This window comes from Anser anser (assembly GCF_964211835.1).
Source record: "Anser anser genome assembly, chromosome: 8".
NCBI lineage: Eukaryota > Metazoa > Chordata > Aves > Anseriformes > Anatidae > Anser > Anser anser.
The window spans coordinates 14,680,983-14,704,719 of NC_139728.1; the positions used below are offsets into that span (position 1 = coordinate 14,680,983).

General features: G+C 41.0%; 1 protein-coding gene across 11 annotated transcripts in view; it reads right to left on the reverse strand.

Moving 5' to 3' along the window:
- The window catches only part of PLA2G4A (phospholipase A2 group IVA), a 116,803-nt gene that overhangs the window by 37,311 nt on the left and 55,755 nt on the right, over nt 1-23,737 (reverse strand). For 8 of the 11 annotated variants that reach the window (XM_083846853.1, XM_083846856.1, XM_083846854.1 and 5 more), the window contains 6 exons: nt 23,368-23,449; nt 21,398-21,517; nt 9,016-9,164; nt 5,836-5,949; nt 2,766-2,803; nt 234-375 (listed from right to left, as the gene is read on the reverse strand). In XM_083846853.1, the coding sequence (XP_083702979.1) occupies nt 234-375; nt 2,766-2,803; nt 5,836-5,949; nt 9,016-9,164; nt 21,398-21,517; nt 23,368-23,449 (645 nt within the window). The remainder of the gene's footprint in view (nt 1-233; nt 376-2,765; nt 2,804-5,835; nt 5,950-9,015; nt 9,165-21,397; nt 21,518-23,367; nt 23,450-23,737) is intronic. The other 3 variants (XM_083846851.1, XM_083846850.1, XM_083846849.1) reach the window with 2 other exon arrangements.

Here is a 23,737-nt window from a genome sequence, read left to right on the forward strand (position 1 = left end):
TCAATTTGGCACATGACTTTGTCTCCTTAAACTTTTATCTAAAAATAAAGGAGGAAAATCATTCCCCATCCTAAACATAGTATGTGCACAGAGGGAAAAGAAATTGTTCTGCTTTTCTTCTCTCTCTTTACATTGACCCCTTCTACCACATTATGTCACTCAAAGTAATGAGATACAAATTGGGATACTATCCACAGGGGATACTAATCTTGATGTGAACTCTCCAAACTTACATCACGGGAAGTGGTCAAGTTCTTGCTGTTTTCTTCTCCTAGAAATGACTTCATGCTATGCATGATATTATCTTTTCGTTGGTGCCGGAATTTCTTCTCCTCATCACACAAAGCCATACTGAACCGGAGATCTGTTGAAGAGCTATTTTGCAAAACAGACAGGCTTTAGGAAAAGGCATAATTCAAAAAAGAACTTAAAAAACCACACCTAATAAATCAAAGAAAATAACAAAATTGAATAAAACAAAATAAAAGATTACTCATGCGACAACTGCATCACGTGGGTCTATGGAATGAAGGAAGCAAAGAACAATGACACATTGTGTGGTTAAGATGTGGATTTTATACAGGAACTTCACTGTTCACATACTAGTGAAAACCAGACATTAAATATGCAGCTTCTGGTGGTGTATTGTGCAGTCTTAAAAATAAATACATAAACAAAATGTATGTGAGTGGAGAAATTCATATACAATTGCCTTGATCCCACAAACATTTGGAAAGGGGAAAAGCTATTCATACAAGTAATGTTGTTAAGTCAATGATACAATTGTTTTGTGAACTGCTTGGTATTTCAATGTCAAATTTTTGGCCTAGAAATTTGCATTCTCTGCTTATCCATTGTAAAAAGAACTGCAATGAACAATGTTCATACACACCTACTAACATTTACTCTTAAGTAAAAGGTTCATGTTAAGGGAGGAAAGGCCAATTTTGATGCCTTATCCATTCAGCCTTACAATCAATAAGTGTTTGGCTTTCAGCAGAAACTGTCCTGACTGGCAACTGGAGAAACGAAGCCTCTTTTCCTTAGCTTTTTCCCTACCTTGCGCAATCAAAATTGCAAATAGGGCTGTGTAAAGACCTCAGTCCTGTACTTAAATAATAGCTACAACTTCGGCTCCCACTTCTCATTTCAGATAAGGCAGGATAAACAATTCAAGCAGTCTCCTCCTTCGGACCAGTTAACTCACCCAGTCTCATTCCAAGGGTTTGAACTACAATACTTCCAGGTTCAGAGTTTGACAGACCTTTGTCTTTAGCAAAAGGTCCTCAGAAAAAGCCTCAATATTGCCAGCCCAGAAGCTATCGCATGCTGAACATTCACTTTGTGGATGTGCACCACTGAATTCAGCAGGATCCCTCCCACATAACTGCGTGTGCGTGAGCAACACACTTGCACTCAGCGATTTGCTGAGATAGCAGTGAGGAGCACACCGATTCTTCCTGGTATCTGCCTCACTGAAACTCCAATCTTTGCAAAAATGTGCTGAAAAATGTTGTGGATACTTTGACACATTCATTATACTTTTGATAGCACTTTCACAAATCCTTTATGAAAAACATATAATAGTGAATTGGATCTATCTAGTCACACACAATGACTCCTTAGATTTATTTTAAAAACTATTATGTAATAAAATACTGGTATTAAGAAAAAGGAGGAAAAAAGACTGCCTAGAGGCAATGTTCCATGAAAGTATATACGACACCATGAACTAGAAATCCACACAAGAATCCAAAATCCACATGCGCGTCAGAGAACAGCAGAGCTGAACTTGATCAGATCCTTTTGTTTTACCGCTTCAAAGCCCACTGCCTATATAGCAGGCACACATAGCCGAACACCTTACATTCACCTCTTGTCTGAGACATGAAATATCCATAATGTACAAGCCCTCGAAGTTTTAGGGGTGGTCTTTGAGGACCACACACATATCCACCTCTAACAGAATGAAATGATGAGCAAAAATTATCCCTGGGGGATGTCTGTCAGCCTCCAGAGTCATTACATTTATAGTTACAGTGCTTAGCACTGCTATTTATAGTTCCAGCCAAAATAAAAAGACTCTTTAAATGCCTTGTGCTCAGTAATTCATTTTTAGACTTAAAAGGTATTTTTCTGATTACGCCTCAAGGCAATTTTTGGTCTTTCACCTAGATAGGCTGAGATAGGAGAAAGACATCTAGAGAAAGAAACAAAATTAAAAATATTTTTTAAAAATGTAGGCATCCGCATAGCTTTAAAGGAAATCCTGGCCCTACTGAGATCTTCACCTTTGACTTCAGTACTGCATGGTATTAACACTTTTTTTTTTAATTAACCTGGTATTAACGCTGCATGGTATCAACACATTTCAGGGAGGCTTTGTAATGAGTATCCATATATGCTGAAAGCTAATGTGAGATGCAAAGTTACTAAAGAAGGTAAAATAATGAGGGTAATAGCTGAAGCTGATGTCTAAGAGCCCTTAAAAAGGAAAGTACTTAACATAAGCCATGATGAGAAATTCATATACAATAGCCTTGATCCTACAAACATTTGGAAAGGGGAAAACTATTCATACAAGTAATGTTGTCAAGTCAATGATACAATTGCTTTCTGAACTGCTTGGTATCTCAGTGTTAAAACTAGGAATTTTTGCACTCTACATGATATTTTCAAGAAAATTAGAACAGAATAAAATAAAAAATGTCTTTGCTGCTAATATGTTTTCCAGTTATATTTTTTTTTTGATATGAGATACTTACCACACTTCAAGAGACAACTCCAAAGTCATTTCTGTGACCTACACAAAAGAGATTCAAATCTGGTCACATCACTTACGGAGGAAAAAAAAACAACATTAACATACCTGGAATATAAAAATACTACTGTCAAGGTGTTATTAAAATTACTTTAAAAAAAAAGAAAAAAAAAGTAAGAATTTTCTAGAATGCATTAGTGAGTTTCTTTCAAATAAAACTTTTTTTTTCTTTTTAAAATCACACGGTATGATTTCAAAATATACCGCTTTATGACAATTACTCATCTTCAGTCTGAAGGGATAATGTTGTCTTCACATACTTAGGATCCTTTGTTTCTACTGCCAGCTCCAGTTCATCTGGTCCTTGCTTCCCAGTTCCCTGGGCAAATTTCATGCTCAAATGGCATCTGAAACCTGCAAGGGAATGACTGCTCTGCGCTCCATGTGAGCTACCCAATGTATTTCCATAGTCAAATAAGTCTAAATTATCAATCAAGAAGAGTGATTGCTTACAATTTCTGAAAATGCAAGTAAATTAATGAATGTCACTACAGAATGCTTTCACTTCCATTAAGCATCTGCTAGGCAATATGCTAAGAACAAAACAAAGTAAGAATTCTCCTGCCTCTTCAGAAAAGGAAGTCCAACAAAATGCTAGTTCATTGCCAATACTAAAAGGAACAATTTGACTGTTTCTGAGCACATCTTACAGCTCTGGTGATAACTAGCTGAATAGCTGCATGCACAGAAGATATTTGCATGGCAAGTGGTGGGAATTTCAGAGCACTCTTGCAAGCTAAATGCATCTATCTGGCCCATAAGCTACAGAATGGTCTCTGCCTCGTTCATAGGGCACTTAAAGGGGTTCCCAGCACACAAAAGGCTAAAAAACAATGGTTAAAGCACCAATTACATTTGTTAGGCAAAACCCAAAAGCCCAGGGCTGCTGGAACTAAGAACAGACAAGCATCTTCATGTCCCCAGCTCTCTCACAGGGAACAGCCACTGACACATCGGTCCAGCCTTGGAGGTGTTTAACACTCACACGGCATCTTCTTTTGCTCCACCTCAAGCTACGAAGGAATCATTCTCCTCCTCTGTGTTGTGTGCTCACCAGGAACAGGGTTAGAACTGGGCCAGCTCCTCGCTCTGCACGTTTGCTTCACCCTTGCACAGAGTAGTTACGGAGAGGAAAATGCAAAGCTCCCTGTGGCCTCCCCACTCCTGCATACCTGCCCAGGTAAAACCTGGCGCTCACCTGGCGCCTTCCGCAGCGGGAGCTGTAATGAGGTGGCTCATTAACAAGGTGTGGGGGGGAAGAAAAGGCAAAGAAATAAAGGATGAACATGAAGAAACAGAGCAAAGAGTCATTTACGGAAACACTTCAAAGGCAGATTAGCAATTACATTATTCCAGCACCTGATATTACTAATTTAGAAAGCACTTCAGTGATCCAATCACTGAAAAAATGTATGCGCACATTATTAAATAAACCCTTGCAGTGAAATGTTCCAATAGGAAAAGTGCATGTCTTTTTTTTTTTTCCTTATACAGACTGCCACGGAGATCTCTGGAGTACATGTTGTGCATGCAAATAGTCTACACTGGGCTCAACTTGACTTGATGTTTCTTTACCATTTGCCTATAAATTTCCTAAGGCTATACCTAGTTAAATGCTATCTTTTATGTACAAAACTCTCCTTTTCCAGTACATGGGCTTTAAGCAGGTATTTGCTGTAACTAAACATACTTTTAAAGTTGTATCACAGTGATACAAAACAGCAGAGCAGTCACAAATCACGACCTCTGATCATATAATAAACCACAGCCCCAAAGACAAATGCATATGGTATTTATATGTATAGTATGGTATATATAAAGATGAGCAGATGTGAGGAATATAATTACAGCTGCTGAATTATGTTCAGAATGGCCTCCAATATGTTACTCTAATACATCATGATATTTTAATACATGCGGAACAAATTCAATTACACATGGACTTAACAACTACTTCGAGGAGTTTCCATGCAGACAGGCAATCCTTGTTAAATTGACACCATTTGTTTTGTATACAAGTTTAAAGACAATAATCCAGTCGGGGTTTGCTGTTGGTTTTTTTTTTTGTTTTGTTTTTAACAGCATTCACACTAATGCATTATTACATGCTAACTAGAGCTGTGTTACAACCAGCCATTTATTGAAAGTGCAATGTATGCTAATAAATGAATTCCTGTTAGCTTTCTGGAAGCCACAGGCATATGTAGTAGAGATAACATACTGAACAGCAAAACCCGCGTAACCTCTCTCACTAACAAAGACCATTAAACTAAATTGAACCAAGTGGTGCAGAAACTTTTCTAGAGAGCAAAAGTTTGAAACTAGACTTTTAAAGAGGATCCTCTCAGAAACAAAAGCATTCAGTGCTGCCAATTTTCTTAATTCTCCTCTCAGTAGGACCGTAAGGAGATAAATAGTGCCAGTGGGCCAGCCCTGTGCTTAACCATGGCCAGCAGTGAATGAACAGGGCCTGCAGAGAATCATCCTCGCCTGAGATACCCCTCCCCAGCCTCCACATATTTAGCTATTTCCTGACCGGCAGGCTGCTGCCATCACCCCATCTATGATATATTCTAATCCTTTCTCTAATTCAAAATTTGGTTCTATATTGAGAAAGCACGGCCATAAAGACTAATGAGGCAGACTGATGGGATTGGAAATAGTCTTGGATTTCCTTTTATCTAGGAACGTGTACTTCCAACCAATATCACGAGCAGGCTAAATGTTTTTCTTATGCTTCAACAAAGTGACTAAGGGAAAACTCTGAGTAATATCAGACTCAGTGAGATTCCTTAGGAAACATCACCGCCTTTGTAAGCAGCAAGTTTCCTGTGATTTGTGAAGAAGCTCTATCTAACCACAACACAGCACAGTTGAAATTCAGACACCGGATACTGGACTGAAACTATCCAGATCTACACAGCAGTTTAGGTGGTCTCAGTTCAGGTTTAAAAACTTCCCATCACTTTTGAAGCTGCATCAACACAGGTAAAGCTTCAAATGTTGCCACTCACATTGTTGAAAGTTAACTGGACCTCCTTCTTCTCTCCCAGTTTCAGAGAGGATATAGGAAATGTAGATGTGCCAAGAGTCTCATCCATCACATAGTTGGCATCCATCAAAGTAACCTAGAAAAGATACAAGGACATTCAATTCTACACTGATAAATCCCTTATTAATTCCATACAGTCTATGCCTAAAATTAAAATTTATAAAAGGGATAGGGAAACGAATATGACTAACCCAACCCAGTCAACACCCAGTGATATCATTTTAAAACAGGATAAGTTAATGCATAGCGTAGGTGGCATTTTCAAGGCATTCAATGGCAAGAGTAGGACAGCATCATTTATAAAGCATTTTTCATCTGAGCACCTTTCTGTCAGTAAAACTCACCACCTGACTAAGCAGATGTAATTACTTCAAATTACATATAGTATATATATAATTATTTCAAATTTCCAGTTAGCAAAACTTCTCCATGGAGAAACTTTAAGTATTTTAAACGCAATATGCCAAAAAACATACAGCAGCTTTTCAACAAAGATGGAATCCATATGTCCTAACCTTCTATCCACAGACCAAGAATTTCACAGCAATGATTTGGCAAAATACACAGCATTCCAAATTACACAAAGCTTTTCTCTGTATGCAACCAGACCTTCAAGTCTCTTCTCATCCTCCATGTCAGAGCACATGCCTTTTCAAAATGTGGTACTATCCAAACACTCATGCAGACACAGCAGAACGTTGTTCAATGCATTTGCTCTAACCCACATTGGTCTACATCTAGCAGTCTTTTATCTCAGTGGTAGCCTTTCAAGTTCTCAAGATGTTCAGAAAGAATTTCAAATTACCATTTCCATGGTTTCTAGAAAACAAGTTCTCCAAACTCGTTTGGTTTATGAGTTTTTCTGCTTTGTGAAATAGTTTCTTCTAAAATATCGTGTTTTCAGCTTGGAATGTTTCTTTTGCATAAAATAAATGGAATCAAGACACAACCACTTGAATGACTAGTTGTGACATCTGGGTTCGACCTCTTCTTGGCTAAGAAGAATCTTTTTCATCCTGTGCCACAAGCAACCCATTGAAATGAGGAACTGTGTTTTAGTATACAACTCATTATTTTAATGGCATCTACATTTTTCTGTTTTCTCACAGAACTGTATGCCCTTTGCTGTAATCTCTGAGGGCTGACTTATAAAACAAATAGCAATAGCAAGAACTTCTTAACAGGATTTTGGAGAGCTTCTTACACTTCACAGAGTAAAAACTGCACTTGGGACATAGTTAAAGATTTAGATTAAAATAACCCGAGAAGTACAGAGGATCGCGAAGTCTGCACTCAAAAGATAGGTTTTAGGTGGTTTCACAGATTTGAATTCTGACACTGTCCTCCACACAGGACCCAAAGGCTCTGCTAGGAACTGTAAGCGTGTACAACACTGACAGAACACAAAACACCAGCTTTAACCTAGAGAATATACTTTTCATGGTGAAGAGAACGTTTACCATGAACAGCATATATGCATGTATGCAGATATATATCAAACAGGTCCAAAATTAACCATTATTACATGGTAACACTGGAGCTTTGCAGACAATTTTCATGATTTTTTAGCATGTGTCTCAGAAACCAGCCTTTACATACTGTAAAGATACATTTCCAAATTCTAATGCTAATGAAGTTTACTGTGTTCTGTTACTGGAAATAGGGACTTGCATAATCCTAGCAGTAAACTACAGCCACACTATGCTGGAAATCAACCACCTGCCAGCTCATAAAACCCTACACTTTCTAATGACTGCATAAAACAATGTTAGAAAATGCAGATCATGGGATGATCATGATCCTGTGATCAACTACAGATGATATTGAATGTTTAGCCAGCTGTAGCTCCTGCAGATCTTCCCAGAAAATACCAGATCTACAAAGAGACAGGGAAAACTCTCTGCCACAGGATTTCTGTTATAAGCCACACAGATTTTATCAAGCAAAATTATAACAATTTTATTTCCCTTTCCAATTCAGGTTGATGAACCCAAGTTCTTCTTCTCCCTATTTTCACAAATGCTTTCTCCTGTAGAAAAGAGAATCGCTCCATTTCTCTTTCTAAGTCCTGATAACTGTTTGCCTATGTTATTATAAGAAAGCAGTAACTAAGTTAGAGATTTCAACCTTTTCTCAAGTTTCACGTAGCCAGGTTGCACGTCTACAACCAAAACATAGACCAAATCAACTCAGGTGATTGTTGCACCTGATAAACTGGAAGCTATTTTGCATAACCTCCTTTCTGCAAAACTGGTGTTGTTACATGTGCGTGATGGTTCTTCATGCTCCAGTGCGATGAGCATGCAATTCTTCCTCCCTAAACAGTAAATCCTGATCCTCACCCCAGGAAGACAGGGAGCACTACTGCAGACACAACACAGTTTTAGGATCTTGAACAGTTTAGCCTCAAGAGATTATGGCTATTAGCTTCACAGGCTCTAGCTTCTGTCCTGTCTATCCAACTAATTTAGATAGAAAACCTGTAAGCTTGGGTCAGAGGACTTTGCATGTTAGGGCCATACCCTATGAAGAACCAAGCTAACACAGCACTGTAAAGCTTACATGCTTACCATGCGCACTGATAAAATAACTATACTTACCACTCACTTTTTGTACACAACTCAGAAAGGCTTAACATATTGATATTAGACAGTGGCTTGCTGAACGAGCCTGCACATGGTGTATGAGTTCCCAAAACACCACTGGATGGGCATGAGGAGAAAGCAGAACCATGATTCTGCTTTCTACCTTCTGAGGGAGAAGCAGGGTATGGGCAGAGACTTGACTTTACCCCCACCTATTCACCGTCCATAATAGTTGAATCAGTGAAGGAAGCAGAGGCAAAATAATTCATGGCTGATGCAAGGAACAGTAAGCCACTAGCCCTCAGGAACACTCCGAAGGATGACTCAGAGAACTATCTTACAATGACTCTCAAGGCTATTCCCTGAATAACAGAATTCATACAATACTTCCTGCTGAGCACCATGCCTAAAGACAAAATCCAGCTTTTAATATTAAAAAACAAACCCTGAAATCTTCACACAACAGATGCCATACACATACAAGGTACTGTTATTTTAACCATCCAGACATTGTTCGACTTCCATTTTCACAGATGCAGATCAGTCACTTGATTTACCTCAAGAACATTCTCTTGGTTGGGGTCCAGAATGAACTCAAAGGTCTCGTTCCACACGGGATTGACGTCGTTATTGAAATGTTTAGTTCTCTTCCTGCAGTCAGGAGCAGAGGGGATGAAGAGCTCCACATAGGGGTCTGGAGTGTCAACTACACAGCAAAACAATGCAAACATTAGATAAAATTCAAGTTTGGGTTGTAACAGTTATGTTAAACCACAGATCACCTCTTGGTCTAAGACAGGAATATATTTAAATGGAACTATATAAATTCTATGAATATAATGGCATAAGTGATACAGTGGCATTACCAATATCCCAAAAGAAACAGAAATTATGCATTTAAGAGAGGGGAACGCCTTGAACAAACAGGACACTGAGAGAAATCCAAGTTTATTGGAAACATGTATACCTCTATCAAGCAGTGGTAATTATTTTTAAAAGCTCTTACCCTTTCCTCTCTTCCTAGCCTTTAATTACTTTGGCTTGTGCCACACCAATAAGTATTCCACAAAAACAGTCCTTAATTAAAAATGAAAGCAAGCAACTGGAAGTACAGTTTTGGATCCTCTTACACCTGCAGTTTCGTGGAGGTCACCACAGTACCAACACTTTACTAACATGCTGTATTTGAAAAATAACTGTGCAGAACACTGATTGAAAATATAGTAACATACGCCAACAGTACCCAATCAGAATTACTAGCAGGAGAAAAAATACACCTTGAAAAAATTCACCTGACATGTTCAGTGATGGCTATTCCTTTCTGAAAGCAAAGCATGCATTGTTGGCAGCCTGACAAATCCAACCAGTTAAAACTAGTAATTTTCTTCTGTCAAATGAGATTTTTACGTCAAATGACATTCTTTTATGTCTGAGATTTAACCATCACCAGTGTCAACATCTCTATTGTGAATGACAGTTCATTCCTAAATGAGAAATTCCAGTTGTTGCAATCCTTGTATAGCGCTGCATTGTATTTCCAGAAGAGATTCTATCATGTTTTCACATTTGAGTTAAAATTCTAAAAGACAGAGAGCACTGTGTAAATAGGAACTTCATCCTATCAGTTTTGAACGCGAGGTCTGAAGTATAGAATAGGTTCAGTTTGAAACTGCACCAACATTTCTCTGACTTATTTTTCCTAAGTCCATATTAGTTTATTTCACTTCAAACACATATCCAGTAACAGTAAGGAATTTCTTTTTTTCTCCATTTCACCATTGTCAATCAAGTATTTACAGAAAGTAGATTTTTCAAGAGTTTCTTATCCTACAAATCCAAAAGCCAGGCTGATGAAGCCCTGTCCAGACTCTACAACACTGCTGCACAGGAGAGCATGGAAAGTTATCTCCAATATTTTTGTGATCATTAAAAGCCATTTGCTGTAACATGGCAAAACACATCAATAGGTGGACTTGATGACCTTAATGGTCTCTTCCAACTTAAGCGATTCTATGATTCTATTATCTTTTCAGTATCCTCTCTGCAAAGGTTGCCCTCTGCTCTTGGGAAACACTTTCTAGAAAATGCAATACTCACTACAAATAAGAATCCTTTTCTTTTAAATATGTCTTTGTGAAAGAGATTGAAACCCATCTCTAGGTCAAACAGGCCTGAACATCCCTCCTTGTACATACTGTAAGTCTGAAGACTTTTTTCAACAAAGCCAAACGTGTTTAGGGACTCCAGAATTTCAATAAAACATTATCAGCAAGTGCTGAAGCCCAGAACCACCAGGTCATTCAGTTAGGAGAAAGAGAAGAGCAAAACAAAAACAGCTGAATACTTTCGAATGGGTATCAATCTCATTTCAGAAAACACAAAACCAAAAGCATGCTTTTTGGAAACCCTCAGGAGGTTTTGTTTGTGTACCACGGCAGAATGGAATCGAAACTTCCAGTGGGGAACACCAGCTGGGGAACAACATGCTTTCTGGTGCCACCACCCAACGGAAGCGTTGAACCTGCACAAAAAGTATGTCAAATAGCGTGGCAGAGTCAGAGTAACATCCGAGTGCCATGCTGTGAATTAGGCGTTCTTCTGGCTAGGGAAGCTTCAAGGACAGTAAGCAAACCTTCTCAAAAATGGAGGCTCACAAACCTAAAAATCTGTATGTAAACAGACTCCGAGGGAGTTTTACACTGTGCTCCATACCTGTGGGTCTCAGCTAATTGCCACCACTTGGCAGGTCACACCACTACCTGTTAATTAACACACAGCTACTGAAAGTTGGGGAACAGCGGGAAAAGCCTTTAAATGGCAATCTTCATTAGCTCCTAAGACTTGATCTTAGCTTGCCTCTTACCTCAAATCAGAGGAAGAGGGGGATCAACCCCCAGGTGCTTTTCACAGCATTTTGTTTTCCCACTGACAGATTTTTTTAATTTATTTTTTAATTGCCAGCTCCTACTGAATACATTAGCTCCCTTGAATTACTACACAAAACTGTGCCAGAAGGCAGGGAATCGAAGCCCTGTGAAACTAAACAGCAAAACACCTACTGAAATGAGCAGTAACAAGATCTCATCTGCTAAGTCCAGGCATCGAGCAATATTTTGGCAACAAACACTACAGACTCGCAGTGCCAAGAGGCTGAACTTGCCCCCAAAAACTCGATTTTTAACAAAAATACTGGCGCTAAGCAGTGTTCTGAGCAAAACATCAATGCTTCTCTTTCCGTTCAATTTTTATGTGGTTAGGGGATCAAGTCTAAGTTACAAAACTCAGATTTTTCTTTTAAACACAAAGAGCAAATGGCTTCCTACCTGCATTCCAAATCCCGAAGCACGTGGAAACGCCAAACCACGGCACAGCTGGCACACAGCTGCTGTTCCTAACTTCCTATCAGACAGACTCCAAGTGAGTGTTGAAACAGAAACTAAACCCAAGGCACAGAACAACTAAACTTAGAAAATCAGTCACTAAAATAAATAAAAGAAATATCTTGGTAACTCAGTCTTGCCAAGCCTCCCCCTCACTCCCTCCATTTATTATGTTTTTTAACCCAAGGCGAAGACTTAATCATCTGCCCTTTCATGTTTGAAAGTTTATTTTGTGCTATTTTCAATTAAGAAAATGAAAATCTATTCTTTCCAAACTTCCTTCTTCAGCTGAAGAGGAAAAATACTGGAAAACTGTGTGCTCTGATTAACATATTGCTATAAGCTATGCTATATAAATCAAAATTTTACTCCTTGTTATCAGTTGGGGATGACACTCAAAAACTAGCTACTGGCAACCTGGCAAGTCATACAAAATTATTCACTTAACGTGTTTTAAAACATTTTATTATATGCAGATAAAATAGACGAAGTGTATGTCCTCTTACACAGATCTATTTATTCCTGTATGTGGTTTTGCTAGCTGATTTGCCAGGTATGTTTTTCAGAAAATGAGTTTGAAAGTATCAGTGAAAAGTAGCTTGATCACTGCTATTATCTGTATTTTGATGGGAAAAGGAAGCATCCTTACGAAACAGCTTATGAGTCAAAAGCTGATGTTTTAAAAGTATAATCACTACAAGAGAATTAAGATCGTATATGTAGGGGCAGCACTGTCACAGAATTGCTCCTTTATTAAAATAAAGCAAAACTTGGAAGAAAAGCAACCTACGTGAAAGACCAACCACAGACTTCTCAAGAGAGGCAACGTGTAAGCAATCGTACTTCTCCCTCGAGCTACTTCTGCAGAAAATAGCACTTCCACACAGCTCCGCAGGGCTATGCTTTGCACACAGATTCCTGCATGACTCCTTCATAATTTGTGGGCCAGCAATCTGCCCTGCATCTGAATTGTGTAATGCAGGTAAAGTACTTGGAAGGTTTGCAAATGACAGAGCTATGGACTCAAGCACTATTGTCAGACAGTGACTGTAGAGTGTGATTTCATATTCCTCCCTTCCTAGCACTCTTTGACGCTTTATGGTAAGTGTCTCAGTGTGTGTATGCAACTAAAACATCATTCTTCTACAGTGCCTAAGCGCTGCCTATGTAATGGCACAGATGTGAAGAATATGAGCTGACATATACATGTATCTAAAAAGCTACCTTTACACAAAATATTAGAACTAGTTTCAGCATTGATTTCAATGAGACTAACACAGGGTCCTCCAATTATTAGCTTCGAGCTGGGCTAATTATAAAGGAAGTTAACAAACTGATCATAATAAACCTTTACAGCATCTGCCAAATTCCCAGGGGTTGAAGACAGACATCCAAGATCAAAAGCAGACTCAGCATGAAGTAATTTTTAAACACGCTGGCTTAACAAATGGCCGAGAGGTAGGAAGTAACGATTTAATGACTTTTCCTCTATCTCCACATATATAATTTCTATAGAATCCTATCTCTAAATTATACTGTGAATCATAAGTGAAACGCACAATGGACACTAATTAGGATCAATCATTCTCACATTAAAAATGAGTAATGCTCAAAGCAATTTATTAAAGAAACCTGTAAAATTTTCTATGAGTGGAAACCATTTTACCTTATGTTACCGATTTGGTAGGATGACTGTCATCAGGCCTCCATAATAATATAATTAACTGTACATATTTCAGTCATTCCAATTGCAATTATTTCAATAGCATAACAGAGAAACAATATTAAGGTTGTTCAAATCTCAACCACAAAGGATAAACCCACCTCGACCATACATTAAAATTTATCTAATGTCCATCAAGCCTTGAAAGAAATGCAAAGCTCTTGAAGTATTCCAAAATCTGATTTGTCACAAAAGAATCTCTTTTTTCTCCCATGAGCACGTTGTGAATACCAGTGACCATAACGGATTATTAAATAAAACTAAATTAACATTAATTTCAGTTAATATATGCATCACTATTATAGAAAGTAAATCTGGATCCAGGTTTTTTGAACCCATGACCTCCAGCTACCACAGCTATGCACCTACAGGAATATTCCAGCAAGCATACTGCAGAACTTCCTCAAAGAAGCATGTTAGTTTGGTTTATTGGAGTTTTTTGCCTTCTGGTTAACCAACATCCTCTAAGAGTAAGTGCTACCTAGTTCATAAATCATTACTAGGTCCCAGAAGACCACCTTTGTCTACTTTCCATCAGCTTTTTGGATTACAATACTGCAGTACAACTTTATTAACATGGGATCTCTAACTTCCTTCTATCTCATTCTCCTTTAAACACAAACAGTGAGGTTTGAGGTATGAAACTAGACGTGAATGACCACAAACTCCTTGAGCCTTCCCCCATCAGCGTACCATTCAATCTACATCCCCAATGCCTGATATTCTTTCCTCTCGTGACACTGAGACCCCCACGGATAACTCTCCCCCATGCCACACGCTGCTTCATTATTTTGATTTCAGCACTAACAACACGAATTTCGGTGCTGCCCAGCTGAGGCCCCTACTGGGAACTGCTGGACTGCCCTCCTTCTCACAGAGTCACAGAATGGCCGAGGTTGGAAGGGACCTCTGAAGATCATCTAGTCCAACGCCAGCTCTGCCCCAGGCATAAGCAGTTCTGCTCGGGGAAGAGACTCAAGGAGGAATGCGTGCAACATTCCCACTGCCTTATGGAACCTATCAGACCTGCTGCGTCCCAAGAGAAACCCTAAGCAAGGTGCTCGAAGGCATTTTCAACAGGCTGAAAATGTATTAGCATCGATCACTGTAAACCAGCACGACACATGCTACATAAATCTTTTCATAGGTTTCAATGCGTGCTTATAAATGATGACCCAATTTTTTATTTAAATAGTGAATTTTATGTGTAAAGAGGGTAAAATGGGAACTACAAGTAGTGTTCGTTAATAACTGTCCAACATCAGTAAGTCCCAAATGGTGTTCCTCGAACAATGTATTAGCAAACATTTGTATCACTACATTTGGCTTCCCCTTGCTTTGCTGACAGTAGCTGAAAGGACAGGCTAAGGCAATGTCTGACAAGGTGGCTCCCGTGTTCAAGAGAACAGAGGCACCATTAATTAATTACATACCTCACTCTCAGGAAGGCAGGAATGGAAAAAGGAGCCAGAGCCACAAGGTGCCCTACACAGCAGCCAGCAGTGCTACTGACGTGGGGGGAGGCAGCAAAATGTCTGACCAAGCCACCGGGCGCTCAGGGCAAGGACTGCTCAACGTACCTTCCCTGCCAACTTGCAGGCAACACGTAAGCGGGTACTGTCTTTGATGGAGGCTGGAGGTGTGATTTTGGAAACCGAAAAGCTCTTCTCCTACTTGGAGAGGTGGAGCCTGGGAATGCAACGCAGCAGAACTGGCTGTGTCAGGCTGCAAGGCAGCCAAGCACCTCGTGGCTCTCTTGGGTAACCTTCACGTTAACACCTCCTGCAGCCAACAGCAGGACTCAAAAAGCAGCAAGGCCTGACTTCTGATCTTGGTCTGTTCTCAGTTTCCGCTTTCCAAGAGGACTGTGGCTTAGCCCACACCACCCAAGCTAGTGGCAGTGGCCTCCAGCCCTGTCCGTAACACAGATATCAGACAAGACTGTTTCGGCTATTTTGGTTTTTCAAATTGGCTGATTTTGTAGCTCTTGATACATAGGCAACTAATGAAATACACAATTAACTTGTGAAGCACATTGGCTAAATTTATCTAAACCCATATGTGGTCCGTCTCATCACTGAATTTTACTTCAATTATTTTAATTCTGAAAGAGTGTTCACAATAGATACTGATGCGGTTTAACTGCTACATTTACATTCAGGCTTCCCATTAATTTGGAGCAGATATTTTGGGAGCTTTCAGACACAGCCATAGTCTATCAGTAAGGAGTCACAAGCAGGAGGCCAGAGGTTATTTGCTGTCATGTTCAAGGTATGATAAGGACTGCCAGGATTTCTGCCCCTCATCTTGCAGAGGGATTTGGCAAGGGGGATGATGCAGGGCTGGATTTCATGAGCAGAAGGTGACTACAAGTGAGGCAAGACTGATCCTGAGACAGCAGCTTTGCTGTGAGAAATCCTGTCATTGAGTAATGCATTTATTAGAGATCATTAGTGCCTTGCATTACAGTGCTTTTCATCTCCAGCATAATTTAGAAGAAGGAAAGGACTGAGCTCCCAGCTCTGGGAGTGCACTACTACCTAGTTTACTGGCAGGTGGGATGCCACTGGCAGTTTTGCTGATGAAGCCCTGAACAAAACAAAGTGAAATGAAAGTCAGCTGAACCCTTTAACAGGTTCATAACTCCCTTTGTGGAGAGACAGCAGTGAAAAGCAACTAAAACATTAGCTTGCAATAATCCAGAGAAAAATCCATTTTTCTGGTGGTTTGTCAGAATCTAAATGTTGTTTTTTTTTGTCTTCTTCAGTTGAAATGCTTATCTCCTAAGAGTTTTTTTACTGTTAAATTTGTGAATCCTCTCACTCTGCCAATACAGACAGCAACAGGAGAGGCGGGAGGAGGCAGCATCGCTGCCCAGCTCCCCTGTGACTGCGGGTCCATGCTAATGCCAGATCCAGGCAGCGATAATTTGGTCTAGAGTAGGTTTAGGCAGATCGTCACATTCCTGGTAAATTACTCAAAACCCACAATGTGACTCTGACTCCAAATTTTTGTTCGCTGATGGAGTATAGATTACTCCTAGCCTGGCATAAAGTCTGCTAAAGTAAATTTAAACTGTCAACATTTTCTGAACATCCCTGAATCCGCAGAACAAGTTTATACTAGATCTGTATTCGGTATCATGAGGCTTTAGAGGTTTTGGTCCTCTACCAGCAGCCCTAGAGCTTGATGCACTAAGCTGCTGAGGCCTGGCCTCAATGCCTTGCAGGGAGAAGAGGCTCTTTTCCCTGGGCCTGTCAGAAGGCTCCACAAACGTGGAGCTGCGCGAATGAGCCAAAACCGTGGGTGAGCACAGGTTCAGGGCAGTTACCTAAACACCACGTCCCCGGAGAACCATCACCATTGCTGCTGTGAGCACTCACGGGAGGTTTTAAAACCAAGTGACACCTGCAAAGTGTTTCTGCACTAACGCTGCTGTTTGGGCTGGTTATCACGGGCATTTCATTTGCAGCACTGAGGAACGGATGGTTGTGCGCTTGGTCAGAACAGCATATGTACACCAACGTTAACAGGCCCAAAAAGGAAAAGGATGATTGTGCATGTGAGCTAGTCTGCCCCACTAAGCATGGCACAACCTTGCACTGAGTCAGCAGACATTCCTCGTGTTTCAACAGATTAGCACTTTTTGTTATTTGTGAGAATTTCCTTTGCTACAGATATGTGGGCAAGTTAACATCCAACAAATGCAAGACAGTAACCAGGGGAAGCTCCAAGTCACACTTACAAAACCCAGTTTCAACACAAATTTAACAAGTGATTTTTCCACACAGTACATAGTAAACTGCAGAACTCCTGATCAAAGGAGCTGTGGATGAGAAGACTTGTGTGGATGCAAGGAAAACCAGTGAAGTTTATGCAAGAGAAACTCTGCTTTTGATGTAATTAGGATCCCTCACATCTGGTTCAGGGAGTCCCTTACTGAAAACAGATGAGTGCTTGGAGAGGATCTGAAGAAAACATCACATACTTATCCTGTTCCTATTTTTGCTCAGTATCCAACTATGACTGATGTTCTTCTTGGTTCTCCCTTGGGATCAGGCATTAGCCCAACCCTAACAAAACTTCAAAGTCCTCCCTGAGAAAGGGGATGAGAGGGAAAAGAAAAGAAAGCAGGAAGAAATCAAACTATTACAGAGCACAGACAGACAGAAAGGAGGGAGACCCCTTACGAAAAATGGGTGAAAGGCTCAAACTGCAGAAACAGCAGTGTCGCAGTGTCCACAGCTCCCAGAAGGGATCCAGAGAGCCCTACCACGAAGTTCTGCCTGCAGACGTGACAGCACATGAAACACAACCACTTCCAGTCACCATCAAGCTCCCCTCTCCTGGGGCTGCACATGGCCACAGCTTGGAGAGGGAGGTCCTACAGCCAGAGTATCAGGCAAGATGGGTCCTTGGTCTAAGCTGGCATGCCTGCTTTGATGTTATCGCTGCAGCGTAACAGAGCACCAGAAAAGCCTTTGTCTAGGATGAAAACAAGTTTTCACTAATATTTTACAAAATCCAGTCCCTGCCTCAATAGCTACATGGCAAGCGTTCAGAGACAGAATTTGTTTTTCATCAAAAAGATATTTTTATGAGTGGGAAGAGCAGCATTTTTTTCATCAGTTTCACTGTGGAACTCATGAGCCTGTTTCCAATAAGGCTTGTACCTCCCAGCACTGCTTCTGGATGCAGCAGCCTACAACAGGGCAAAACCACAGCATGTATCCATGAAACCGTAATCAAGCCTACAGTTGCATCGATGTTTGGCTGAGATATGCAGTAGACATTTCATGAGCAGCTGTTATTAGTGCTCCTTTTTGAAGATGGGCACACCCGTGTCTTCTGAAGACACCTACCTATGGCTCTGGAGTCAGACAGCTCCTATGGTTGGCAGTAGAGCGCTGACCACCACAAAACATGACCGATGGAAGAGACGGTACAAGGCTGTTGGAAAGAGTCAGACCGAGAGGGAATGCTGAAGCCCACAAAGCGTGGTCGTCCTGGGACTCTGCTGCCCATCCAGGCCACCCGAGCACAGACCAATGCAGCATGGGTCCAAAAAGAAATTCTTGTATCTCCTCACTTCCGGCACTGCTTTGCCCTGCTAGGTACGCAGCACATCTTAGGGCTTCTGGCCATGTGAAGATCTGCATGTGCAGCTTGTAGGACTTGGAAAACTGGCCAACTCTGACCTACTTTTTCCAGGTTGTTGGGCTGGTAAAGGGGAAGGGTTTGGCTTGTTTTCCTGTTGGAGCTCCCTTGCAAAATTCAGGTCCTGCTTCATGGCCTTGTAGGAAGAGCGTTATCTGATGACATGTCAACAGTTAAATCAAGTATTGTAGCTAAGTTAGGGTGCGAAACCTGCCAGCAGTTATACAGAGAGCAGCTGGATTAGTCCTAAATAAGCTGTTGTAATGGAAACTGTTGCATCCCTGTTCTATTATAAGCAAGCAAATCTCCAATTCCTTCCCTTTTGGCTAACTGTTTGGTTTAAAACACTGCATATGTGTGCCTGAACTGCACTCAAGTATGCGACTCCGGCTTTAAATGAACCAGCTCCCCTTCCTATCCATGCTGCTCAAGTAGATCCTTGTGCCAGAGCCAGGCAGGTGCTGCAGGCAGGGACAGACACACATTCGTCTTGCAAAATGCCACAGCTCCTTGTCTCCTTTGAAGAAGCGGGAGGCAGCCTGGAAGGACGCCAACCACACTGGAAGAACATCTTGACTTGCAGGGGACATATATTGCTCCTTGCTGCAGCATGAGCTAGCCAAGCCAAGAGCTACCTCTAGAAGATCCATCTTGATCCTATAGAGGATCCATCTTCACATTAGCAAGTTTTGGAATCAGAGTCCTAGGGTAAGAACCATCGCTGTTTTCAAGCATTTCTCTTCCAGCATGCTGTAGTTTTGGATTCTGATCTTTTTCTGCAAGTTCTTGTATTGTCATGTAAGTAAGGAAAGGCTTTGCAGTATGGAGTGGTATCTTCATAACAGATTCAAAAACAAACATCAACTATATAAGAATCCACTAAACTGAACACAAAAGAAAAGATTTTACAAGGTCTACTGACCCTGTGACCAACACAAAGCTGAGGAATGATGATGTCCTCTCCAAAAACACACAGACATTGAGATATTCCATATGCTGCAGTTGTTCTTCTCATAAATCATGCAGCTTGTTTAAAGACTTACCCAGAAAAGTTCACTACAGCTATTAGAGCAGCAATCACTTCTACAGAATTCAAACCTTCTTCAAAGGTAGAGCTGCGCTGATTGGATATTATTAGGACAACATCCAGAGTGTGAGAGACACCATGAAAGAGGGACCATGAAATTAAAATAAGTGAAATCCTTAGAAGTACTCTTCTGTGAAGACAACAGAAAACGGGTAGATATTTGAAATCAGAAGGTACTAGGCTGAACTGCAGAGAAAGACGTAATTTTATATATGGATCACAGAATGGTTTGGGTTGGAAGGGACCTTAAGGATGATCTGGGTACAAGCCTCCTGCCATGGGCAGGGACACCTCCCACTACATCAGGTTGCCCAAAGCCCCATCCAGCCTGGCCTTGTACACTCCCAGGGATGGGGCATCCACAGCTTCTCTGGGCAACCTGTGCCGGTGCCTCAGCACCCTCCTAGTGAAGTATGTCTTCTGAAGAACTGATCAAAATCTAAGATAAATGAAAATTATTTGCATGGAAAAATTTATGATGCAAGTATTCTTTTCTTTGTATATTGATGTTCTTTACCACTGAAAAACCAAATCCAAGCTACCGCAGCTTAGCTACTCAGACACTGGTATGACCCAGATTCAGATTTGATTGCTAATCTCCATCAGATCACTCTAATAAAGATTTTAAAGCTCACAGAGACAATAGGAAACCTCAGCCAAAAATAAAAATAGAAGCTGGAAAAACAGCTGGAAGCTATCCTACCTCCAATTTTCTTTGTTGTTCCAGTCACCCAGATTGGCTAGGAAATGAAGAAAACTTCTTGAATCAGCAGTGCTGTTCACGAACTGTTCACACAAGGAAACTCATAGCCTGTGGAAGTGGCAGTATGTTTGCCTATAACTGAGTTTTAAGGCTGATACAACCAGGTATGCTCTTCATTAACAAAGAGTGCAGACCATCTTTAAAAATTTGCCTGGAATTCCACAGCCTAGGCCTGGGGAGAAAGAGGTGTGGATAACTCTGCCACAGCGGCCAGGCCTCCATGCCCAGCCAAGTCAGAGCACCATGTACACCAGACCCAAGATCCCTTGAACAGAGGTTAACTGCAGATCCTTACATTGGAAATACAGCAAAATTATAAGCACTTCCATACATTTAATAACTTGGGTCTACTTTGACCCTTCAAAGCTATTCCTGAAAGCTATCAGTCTCAGAAAAAATGGCAAAGCTGTAAAATGTGGCTGCAAAGTACAGTGGTACTTCAAAATATAAAGTGATCAAAAGCTGTTGGCCACCCATGCCCCATAAGCCAGAGGACAAGAATCTCCTCAGAAGGCAACATTTGGCAACCTGTAGAGATACAAAACTTTCCTGCACCTAAGAAGGATTTTCCAAAGAGGAGAGAGTTCCTGTTCACACCCTGGGCAAAAAAAATACATAAATAAATGTAAACGAATCGAAAATTTTCTAGTAGACTTTTTAGCACCTGAGGCATTCACTTGTGACATGGAAAAAACAAACCATTAATCTCTCACGTTCCCCAGGACCTCCATCACCACCACATTGAAAAGTTACCTCTCTTGCCCACAGAGCTGTTCACTATCTATAGAAAGTGGAGCAACCCTAACAGAAGAGGCTGAGATAAACCCACCAGAAGAGTCAAGAACTTCGTAGTGCCTCTCACACAGGACAGCAACAATCAGGCCTCCACCCTGACCAGGGAATCTGATGTTATGTATCACAGCCACTCCCCCTGTTAGCAAGTCCTGTGCTTGAGAACAGAAACCAAGTGTAAGATTTCAGAAATTCCTTTAACAAGTTGCAGTTTTGACAAATCAAACGAAAAAAATACTGGCTGGCATGACCAGTAAAGGCCCTGTGCTGCTCACAGCTTCACGCATCTTTCTTCAGTGTTAACAAGATTACTGATTTGATCAAATAGCTTCCAGGCTCCAATACACTGAGATTTGTGTGTACATGGGAAATAAAAACATTGCTTCTGTTTCTGTTTTGGAAAAATGAAAAGTCATCTGAGTTGGGTTTTTCTGTTGTTCCTCCCCCCCACACACACACACTTCAGGGATTTGCCAGGACTCCAAGAACAAGCCCTGGGAACTTGGAAGCTCACTGTGAGATGCCCGAGGTGCCTCAGGCTACAGAGCGCTAGAAGCTGCCTCAGACAGGAAACCAAGCAGGTTTCAGTAGCCCTTGAGCACAGTTCTGCCAGGTTTTATCAGAGTTCTTCCTGAGTAACTATTCAGTTTCGATGATTCAGTCAGTTTTACAAAAAGTTTTCTTCTTTTACTGGAAGAAAATTCAGTGTTATTGATGCATAATATTTGGAATTCATGCTATAGGACCATACCTGCCCTGATGGTCTTCTGGCTTTCTTTTTAACCCATTCCATACTCCATTTAATATCATAATAATTCAACCCCCCTTCTTCCCTTCCCGTGCTCCCCACACTCTCATGCCAGGATCCTGTGTCCTTCCATTTCACCTGTCTTCTTCACACAAACCTGTGGGGTCCCTGGGCCAGAACACTTCTCCCAAGGTTTTCTTACGTGAACACCCTTTCAGAGGCTGCCAGAACAATGTCCAACAGCACCTTCTGCTTGTGCTCTTCTCTTCACCCGACAGTAGACGCTAAATAGATTTCCATTTCTTCCCCTGCCAACACTCCCTGCTATTTCTCCCTAGCTACCCACCTTGTTTAATATCAATGCTGGATACTAAACATAAAAGAAACATTCACCTGCTGAAGCAAAGCTGTGTGTTAGAGCAGCTGCTGTAGTTTGACCTGAAAGCAGTTCAAAACCCCAGGAATGTGCTGGGAGGGAAACAACTGCATCTCAAACCAGCCTGATCAAAGAACAGGAGCAAGGTACCACACAGCCTGCAGTCTCAAGCTATGTAACGCTATGGATCAAGTGCCAGGGAAAGTGAGACATGACCTGACAGCAAAACACTCATCAGGAAGGAAGCAAGAGTATTCTTTTTATAGATTGAGCCAATATATTATTCTCTCTCTCTTCCCTCCTTAAGAACAGACAAGAGTTTTCATGGGTGTCTCTTCCTAGTTGCTTCCTGTTCAGCTGCTAAGTCTGGAGACTCAGAAGAGCAACTGAAAGGGGAAGAAGTGCTGGAGTCTTACATAGCTCCCCATCGTAAGATCTGCTTATTTCCCCCCTCCCCCCTCCCCTCATTTTTTGTTGTACTGACTCAGCAGAGCTCTGGGCTTCTTTCTTTCCAAGCGTTCGCACCACCAAACCACAGCCTTTTGAACACACAGCAGTTGCCAGTTTCACTATACTCAGAACTGCACTTCCGACTACGCCAAAAAACTAAACGTAGGTGGTGTCTGCTTGTAGGCAAATTGTTTACAACTCACTCATCTGTTCTGGATCGATGGAAAGAAGGAGTGGTAAATCAGCTTTCTGAGTCGAAGTGAACAAGCACTGAAATGGTTACACCATTCTAGCTTTAAAAAGCAAGACAAAAAAACCAAAAACCACTACACAACCAATCTTTTAATGCATGACAAGCTTGTTGTGTCCCCTTCCCCTGCCTACAGAAACAGCCTCCTAGAAAAAGAAGCAAAACAGAAAGAGAAATACTCACGCATGTCACCAATGGCTCCTTTTGTGACATTTGTGGCTTTCCTTACTGTCACAGTGAATATATGTGAATACTGGTGTTCCACCTGGAAGTCAGAGAGTTAGAGGTGATTAAGTTCCAGAATCAAAAAGCAGCTATTCTATTAAAACAGGTTTCATTTCATCCAAGAACTGAGAGAGAAATCCCCGAGCCAAAGTGCAAATGAAATGCATACTGGATAAAGCATCTTAAAGCTGAACTGCACCCTGCAGCTTTACTGAAAGGTCAAGCCTTACACTAGGGTTGCTTGATTTTCTTGCAGCCACACCTACTAATCTCAATAAATAACTCTCCTCCTCTCTACAGAACCTGCTTTAAGGCATTTAGTCAGTCA